The sequence below is a fragment of the Rhinopithecus bieti genome, unplaced genomic scaffold (assembly GCF_001698545.2).
Source record: "Rhinopithecus bieti isolate Rb0 unplaced genomic scaffold, ASM169854v2 scaffold_7062, whole genome shotgun sequence".
In the NCBI taxonomy this organism is placed as follows: domain Eukaryota; kingdom Metazoa; phylum Chordata; class Mammalia; order Primates; family Cercopithecidae; genus Rhinopithecus; species Rhinopithecus bieti.
In genome coordinates, this window is record NW_016805328.1 from 37,383 (window position 1) to 46,762 (window position 9,380).

At 35.5% G+C, this 9,380-nt stretch overlaps 1 protein-coding gene across 1 annotated transcript in view; it reads right to left on the minus strand.

Moving 5' to 3' along the window:
• The window catches only part of MCF2 (MCF.2 cell line derived transforming sequence), a 110,331-nt gene that overhangs the window by 23,013 nt on the left and 77,938 nt on the right, over positions 1 to 9,380 (minus strand). The window contains 4 exon segments of the mRNA XM_017872189.1: positions 2,304 to 2,434; positions 2,523 to 2,560; positions 7,091 to 7,262; positions 8,505 to 8,696. Coding sequence (XP_017727678.1) covers positions 2,304 to 2,434; positions 2,523 to 2,560; positions 7,091 to 7,262; positions 8,505 to 8,696 — 533 coding nt within the window.

The following is a 9,380-nucleotide window of genomic DNA, read 5'->3' on the forward strand; positions in this document are numbered from 1 at the left end:
GCATCTCTGTAGGTATAATTCTTCTTCAAGGCTATCCAGCTCAAATTAAGTTTATTCTAGGTCCTAACTCTGAGGATAAATTGAAAAATAAAACTATGATATTTTTCAAAATAACTTTGATACATATTAGTAAAAAGTGATTTGAGTTGCCTAAGAAAACAGATTTAAGACACTAATTAGAACTTATTTTATGTATTAACTCTCTATTTATTTGGCATTCTTGGAAAATAAGGTTGATTCATAAAAAGTTAATTTTCTAGATAACTAAAGTGTATTCATTGAAGAACCAAATATCTTTTTAACCATAGTTATTTTTGATGGAAACCTTTCTAGAAAATATTACATGCATCCTTGAATTCTTTAATCAAAGACATACAACATAACTGATGCTTTTCTTTATTTTTTTTCTAAGATCTGGGGCAAGCTAGAAGATCCTTTTCCTAATGATTCGATGGCATCATCATAAGCTTGAACATGATAAAATCTAATGATGTGCTGCAGGGATACCTGCAGAACTCCATTGTTTCTTGAAATAACTGTAACCTGTACATCTCTGTCTTTACTCCCTGCCACATGTTGCCTCCATAATTCTAAGTGATTGCCTTATTTCACAGACTCTAAAGGACTTGGACTGGCCTACTGAGTCAACTGCAAAAGATTTGTGATGATTATTTGTTCTTAAGAAGCATTTGAAGTGTATTCCTGGTATCCAATCTCAGCTGTATTGGACAGCTGAGCTTGCCAAAAGCCTGACCTCCAAGTAAATGTAACATTGCTTTGTGACAACTAGAACCCAAAATTAAGTACAGTATCTATCAGCTACATATTTTCCCAAAATGTGACCTACTTATTACAAATGAAAGAAACAAACATGTATTACAACTTTCTATATATTAGGCATGCACAGTCCTGGGTGCTTAACACATATTATATTTAATGCAAACAGCATTTAGCAAGTGATGGCATTCTTTTCCTCATTTTAAATATGGGAAAACTGAGGCTCAGAAAGATTTTATAACATGTAATACTACAGAATTTGGCTTTCACACTGTTTCTTTCTTGAAACCAGAATTTGTGGCTGTACAAAATAATAACCAGGCCTGGTATATCAGTATAGACCATTCACTAGGCTGCTATTAATTATATTAAAACTTAGAGCATTATCATATGCCACGCATGTTCAAAGTGCTTCACAAATATTAGATTATTTTATCTTTAACTCCATGATGAGAGTGTTCTAGTCTTATGCCCATTTTATATATGGAAACTGAGTTCCAGAGAACTTACCCAAGTTTATAAGGCCAATAAGTGATGGAACTGGGATTATAAGCCAGGCAGTCTAGTTTTACAATTTGTACCACTATGCTATACTGCCCCTTAAAAATATGTTCTCATCTTTATTTACCACAAAAAACACACGAAGAAAATGTGGGGTCTTGGGGACCGGGAGCAGTGGCTCATGCCTGTAATCCCAACACTTTGGGAGACCAAGGCGGGAGGATCACCTGAGGCCAGGAGTTTAAGATCAGCCTTGGCAACATAGCAAGACCCTGTCTATCAAAAAAAGTGTCAAAAATATTAGCCAGGCATAATGGCCCATGCCTGTAGTCTAAGATACTCATGAGCTTGGGGTGGTAGGATTGCTTGAGCCCAGGAGTTTGAGGCTGCAGTGAGCTATGATTGCACCACTGTAGTCCAGCCTAGGCAACAGAGTGAGATTATGTCTCAAAAAAAAAAACAAAAAAACAAAAAAACAAAAAAAAGAAAGAAAGAAAGAAAAAGAGAGAGAGAGAAAAGAAAATGTGGGATGTTGTAGCTATGATGAGTCTACTTCTTTACAAATATCAGACTATCATGGATAGCTGAGAAGAACAGAATCTTGTATCTAACAGTAAATAAGTATATTGGGTGCAGTGACGCACACCTGTAGTCCCAGCTACTCAGGAGTCTGAAGTGGAAGGGTGGCATGAGCCCAGGAATTAGAGGCAGCAGTGAGCTATGGCCACCCCTGTGAATAGCCATTGCACTCCAGCCTTGGCAACATAGTGAGATCCCGTCTCTAAAAAAATTTAAAAACAACAACAACAAAGAATGGATATCTTTTCTGAGCTAAGAGTTAGCCTCTGCATGGTCCATTAGAATCTGTCCTGTGTGTTTCATACTTGTAGGACTGGAATTGCTCATGAAAGAATGTTTCTTCTGCAAAAAGGTGCAACACTTATTGACGATTATTGAGGTGATGGTGGGTGGTGGTAAAAAGAAGCTGGAACATATACAAGATGTTCTATAGAAATGATTCTAACCTTGAGCCAGGACTTGAGAAACAGCTCATACTGAGAAACTGGCATGTCTGGGGATATGCCAGTAATGCAATGAAACACAATGCAGCAGCAGCCTTTTTTCTTTTAAATAGTCTTTCAAAGACAATATTTGTCTAATGAATAAAAAATATGGTTTAAGGCCCATACCAACTATGCAACTAAAGCAATAAAGTCAATTTTGAATTAATTAACGATATTTACTTTTAAGTTGCTCTGATTTTGTCTCCAAGTCTTCTTCCCTGGTAGAGAAGTGTGAAAGAAGAATTTCAAACGAGCATTAAAGTCAGCACTTTTAATAAAATACGTATATATTTATTAAATAATTTGAGTTAATATTCCAATATGCTTATAGTAATATTTTAAAATCACACTATAGGAAGATAAGTGTTTGTTGTACTTACATAATTCATCTTCTTATGAGCATGGTTTTTGCCATATGTTATTCGACCCATTCTCTCATTCATCAAACATTCACTTACTTGCCCAAGCATTGCGGTAGGTGTTAGTGCTCACAGTTACTTGCAGATTTCAATATTCGATTTGACACAAAAACATTGTAAACGAAATTGTAAGCTTATGATTAACTCAATCAAAAAGATTTGAAAATAAGAGTTGTTTAATTAGAGCACCTACACTTATTTGGCACTTTCTACATATTGAGCACTGTTCTAAGACCTATGCATGTATCTTCTTTTTAAATACTCAAAATCATCCTAAGAGGTAGGTAACAACTTCTATCCCTATCTTCTAGATAAGGAACTAAGGTTAATATCTTGTCCAAGAAGCAGAGGTGGTATTCAAATTCATATAATCTACTCTCAGAATGTTTCTAACCACCATATAAACATTTCCAAAGCATGATAAAATGTTAAACATGTCATCAAAATTCAAAGCTTTCATCTTTATTTTTTTTAATGTTTAGTTTAAAAAGGGTGAGCCACTGTATTATTAAGCAAGGAATCCAGATGTTCCTACAAAGCCAAAGGCATGGTCCAACCAAAGACTAGATTGTTTAGATCCTAATTCTCAGGGCTGCTGAAAAGGCTATTACTCACACAGGCTGCATGAGACTCCTCTCTCCATGAAAGGAACAAACCTTTTGTCCTTCCCTCCTCAGCAGAAGCCAGTGACAAGCACACTCAGGAAAACGAAGGCCTGCTATGTTCTCTAGACACCATACTTCACTTTCACTTACTAAAATAGATTTTCTATCTAAACTTCAAGTTTATATAATCATTTATATAAATATGTATTAAACTTAGTGGGAATTATACAAAATTAATTTATCAATGAATACTAATATGCTCCACTTTAAAGAAACCTGTTCTACAGAGATTCAAACTTATTTCTAAAGGTAACTTAAGAGGCAATTATTAGTTTTGCCAATTAATTTTTTGCAACTACATTAAGAGATACAAAATAAATATATACACAACTTAGAAGAAACGCATCTTATTCTTCAAAGCAAGGTAGATGTATTCGTTTTTTAACAATGTAAATATATATAAAATGATTGAGCACCTACACCATATGCTAAGCTCTGTGTCTGGCTGTGTTTGGGGATACAAAGATGAATTGCATACAGTTTCTGCCCTTACAGAGCTTAGTTTAGCAAGAGAGACAGAAAACAGACAATTCCACTAAAGCCAAGAAGAAATTTAGGAGTACTTGTTATCACACAGCATGAACACCTAAGCAAACAGGGGTGCAGGGAAGGAGAAGATGTGGGGAGGAAAAGCTTACCTGAAGGAAGTGACTTAGAAATAGGAAATCTGATGGAGGAGTAGAAGCTAACATGTGAGAAAGGGAGAGGAAAGGAAATAGTGTTCCAGAGAGAGAACAGTGTGTGTAATGTCCACAAAGTAAGACACCTAGGAAAGGGAAGAAAAAGTGGGCAGGGTAAGTGGAAGAGACAGAAAGACTGTCACAGTTGCCAAGGCCAGGATGATGTTAGCTTGGATTAGGAAAGTGGCAGTAAGGATAGCAGTGGGGATTAAAAAAAAAAGTGAACTGATTCGAGAGAGATACTTAGTAGGCACAAATCCACAGGATATAGAATATTTGACCATTAGAGGTAAGGTATAAGTGAGGAGGAACCAAAGTCCCAGGCTTGGGCAACTGGGGAAATCACAATGCCATTCACCAAGATGAAGAGTAGAAAGATTGCAGGAGAGATGAGTTAATCTGAGGTATGTTGAGTCTGAGTTGCCTACGGGAAATTCAAAAAGGCAAATTATAAACAGAGGTCCAAAGCTTAAAAGAAAGATCTAGGCTAAAGATACAGATTTAGGAGCTCAAGCCACATTTTACATTTTATTCCTTGCTGTCAATGTCTCCCATTCTCAATAACTACACTCTATATTCAATGTTAATTCTACAAATATTTATTACATCTTGCTAAGTGCCAGGCCCTGTGCTAGGTGCAGAATTATATTTGATGCAAAAATAAAATAAAATAAAATAAAAGCAAAGAACAAAAAAACAGTTTGACTCATTTTTATGAGAAATTAATACCTATGTTTTGAGTTGACCAAATTTTATATATTTGGCTTAGCGATTAAAAGTCTTAAGAAATTGTTTGGAATGGATTGTTACAATCCCTATTACTCACAGAGCAATTAGGTAAAATGAACAAGGTTTGTAGCATAAATAATGTTTTGATTTAGTTTACAAAGCATGATGCATAATAGATAAAATCATTTATCCATCCATGTCACTTATTTATTAAGCTGCATTCAATCTCATAAATACATTAGGCAGTCTCGAACTGAAGCAAATCCAAGCTACTCCTAACAAAAAGTTGGATCATGAAGTATCTTAAACAAAAGAAGGCCCGATTCATTTTAGCATTGCCAATTGCTTTTCTTTATTCTTTTATGGGGGTCACTTTATGAAAGACATTGAGTTTAGAAGCATAATCTACATTTCATATAGTCATTTTCCAAGGTAAGCACGATACGAAGAGAATAATGGATGGTTATTAAGAAAAACAGGAAAAAGTTACTTGCAGGTAGAATGCAAGAATGAACTGCTGCTGTTTTAAGATGCCAAACTGGTTTTCACAAGTACACAAACTCAGAAAATGTATTGGCAAAAGTAATATAATAAAGATGGGTACCTTTTGAAAAAAGTTTACATGCTTGAAAGAAAGAGTATCCAACTCCCACTGCAGAAGGAAATTGTAACGCCATTAAATAAGAATATCAGAAAAAAAAAGAAACAATACAAAACAAAATGTGCTAATGAGTGACTAATAACTTGCATGGATCTGGAACAGTCTCCTCAAAACTCCGTTCCTCAACCCAAGGTGTACCTCTTTAAGAACCTCTACGAGAAGTTGAGATTTTAGAGGACAATTAAGCAAGCAACTTTAACCAGAGGAAAGGACTAGTCCAGTTTATCAAGTATTTTTTATAGTCCTCAATTTTTTTCACCCTATCTTTACAATAACCTGTTGGAGTCAGTAGGTATTATCGTCCTTATTGTCGAGGTAAGGAAACTGAGGCTAAAGAGGCTAAGTGAACTGTTCAAGGACACACGGCCAGTACATGGAGCCAGAAATCTAACCGAGGTCTGCCTTCTCCTCATGAATATCAACCTATTTCATTTTTAGTCTCATAGCTATTGGGTTTTATCCCCTTATTGTTTTTTATTTTGTTATCTTTACTCTTTTTCCAGTAGTTTTAATATTCCCTGTATCTTTGATATATCTTTGATATTGTATTTAAGACATTGCTTATAGTTTTATTTGTAAATATATTTCTATATTTCATAAGTATTAAACATGGAACTTTCATAATCTTAGCCTAGTTACCTGCTTTCATCATCTTTTGAAAATCTGACCCATGCTAGATATAAGCTATTATTTTTATGCTCATTATCCTTGGCTCAAGCCTTCTCTGAATTCCAAAGCAGTTCTCCTACACTAATGAAGCTTCTGATTCTATTTAGATCAGATAGACCGAATTTACTCCCATCTTTGCCCGTTCCGCTTACTTAGGGCCCTAAAGACCAAATTACTCTCCTCTAAGAAGCCCCGAAGGCACCTCAAGGGAATCCCTGAGCCATCCATATCCAGAGTAGTTCAACACATTATAAGGATAATTATTATTCCCATAGAACTTAGAAAGAAAATAGATCTTACATGGATAAAGCTAGGAATTAAAACTAGAAAATGAACTCTGTAACAGTAAATTACCAACAAAATTATTCTATTTAACAGCATTTATTTAGAAAAGGCAATCCATCTTATTATCTAAGCCATTCACTTACTGGTAGCTTATAAGAACCAAGTCATATTTCACCACTATGCAATATATCCATGTAACAAAACTGTATGTACTTGTACCCCTAAATGTATACAAATAAAAAAGAACCAAAGCATTGCTTATCTAGAGTAGCAGTAAGTGTGTGTGTGTGTGTGTGTGTGTGCATGCACACATGTGTGTACTAGCTTCATATACTTTCCTTCACCTGCTGAAAAAAAATGCAAGTTTGATGCTGGTAAAATTTTCATACAGATTTTCAAGGCAGGAGTACTCAGTATTGAGATGTTCACAATTCCTTGTACTGTACTATACTACTACTATGTTTTACTACATACAATAACCTCAATATGACTCTTGCCTTGCATAATATAAATATGACCAAAGATGCTAAGGTGAAATTTTCATCTATCCGCATTGAAGAATAAACTCAGTATTTACATCAAGAGTAACAATATAAACAATAGCAAGAGAAAAAGAGACAGAGAAAGTAAGACATTTTACCTTGTTTAGATGAAAAAAATGGTGTTCTAGATGTGATCAAATTTTCAGGTGTGGGTACCACAAATTGGATTGGCCTCACATGCTTATGTACCAGGTTCCTGAAACCAGCCTGCTGGTTCTCAAATATGCTTCGAATGTTTTCAAGCTTGAGTTGTATAGTCTTCATTTGAACCTGCAGGTTGCATAAGAATTACAGGAAATATTTTCTGAAATGAGGTCAATACAAACCCCATTACATTTCTCAGACTCAGATGGTCAAAAAATAATTTAGAGTTTAAAAGATAACAACAAGAAATTTAGAAAAATAGCAAAACAGATTAATGTTTTATGTTCACATGGATATAAAATCAAAATCTCAACCAAAACAACCTGAAGGAAAAAATTACCAAGAAGCAGTCATGAAATTGGTCACTGCATAGAGTGATTTGCCCTTCATTGGTTCATTGGCTGAATCAGATAATGGCTGGGAAAAAAGGCATATTGCTCTTTCCTGTTTAGCATAAGAAAGCCACCAAGTTATAAAAACAATCAAATGAATAACATTGGTATAATATTTTGTTACATTTTACCCTGTAGGACACTCTCGTTATAGTCCTCTATGTTGCAACAGGCTCCTCAGAGCCACCAATGGATAATGCACATTTGTACCTCTTCTAGATGCTTTGAGGAAGCTAGAGTTAAGCTTGGTTGCTTCCAGAGAATCACTTGGCTATTGCCATGACTACATTTCCGATTTCTTGGGGCATCCCCTAGGATATTCCGCTAAGCATGGGTCTAGATACTGCTCCAGCCTTGGAGTCAACTACACATTTTAGCAGCAAATAGCATCACAAATGTTCTTGCCTACAATGTGGATAATCCTTCATGTGATTTCCAAGGGGGCAGTACTGAACTAACCTATAGCTCTCCACCCTGTTAACAACAACTTCTGCCTGCTCCTCCTTCTCCAAGAAGACCCAAATCCTATCTTTATGCTTTCATTCTCAAACTGAGTAGCAAAGCCACATCATCCACAGAGCATCTGCTGATGGTCACTGCAGCACAAAGGAAAGATGTTTGGGGTAAAGTACTCTTGACATTCTTGACATGGACCCAACATTCTATTATAGAAGAGCTTTGGGGCTTTCTCCAGTGATACACAACGAAATATGTGTGAGAACACCTAGCACATAAAAAGAGTTTTAAAATAATGGATTTGGAGCTCAAAAAGGAAATTATTATTCCTCATTATATAGCAAACATATGCCTTTGAATTATTTGATGCTTGACAGTGGCACTACTATCACCCCTAAGAAGACAATGTAAGTGCAATTTGACATAAAGTTAGCTGTGAGGTAGTAAAACTCCTCCTACCCACAGTACTGCAATTATAACTTTCTTTAAATGTTTATTTGAAAATTTAAAAAGCCTCTACCTTAAGCTCAGGAGATAATATTACATCAAATTCATACTGCAGTGTTTCAGGTTCATAATTTATAAAGGGTAGAGCCATTTCAAGAAAATTTTCAATGTCTTGGAGGGCTTTCTGAGCATCTTCTTTAGACTGAAACTTATCTATTTCCTGATTAGCTAGAAGACATTCCCCTTCATCACAGCATTGACGAGCCTGGTAAGAAAATCAAGAAGAAAAAAACGTGAATTAATAAAGATAAAACATATTTGTCCATTAAGTGAGTGGTTCTCAGCCTCTGGCTTCTGTGAGTCAGAATTGCTTTCAGAGCTGTTAAAAAAATAAAGATATCTGGGTTCTGCCCCCAGAAATTCTGATTCAGTAGCTCTGGGCCATAAGTTGGGCATTTATACTTTTACAGAGCTCCACAGATATTGCTGATACAAAGCCAAGGCTGGGAAACACTGCATTTATTTCACAACAACTAATTTATTCTGCAGCAGAAGTCTGACCATTTTCTCAATACTAACACTTTAGTTGCATGTTATTTTCCCAAAATCAATAACTGAAATATGAAATTCTTAGGAAAATATAAAGTGTAATAATACAAATGCTTAATGACAGCTAAGGACAAGAATAAAGTTTCCTTCCCAAAGAATGAGATGTAAAGATTAAAATGTTTATGTTCAGATATAATGTCTGGAAGTGGAACCCTATTTTATATTCCACTGCCAACACCAGATCCATATGGTGACCTGTCAATTCATTGCCTAATTGTGAAAAGGGTCAAACCCACAAGCCATGGAGGAATATTTTCCAGTCACTGTTTAATATTTTATTTCTGTACTATGAAATGTGAAAGGAGCTTCAGGCTTCAGCAAAATGCCCCTCAGGCTTTTA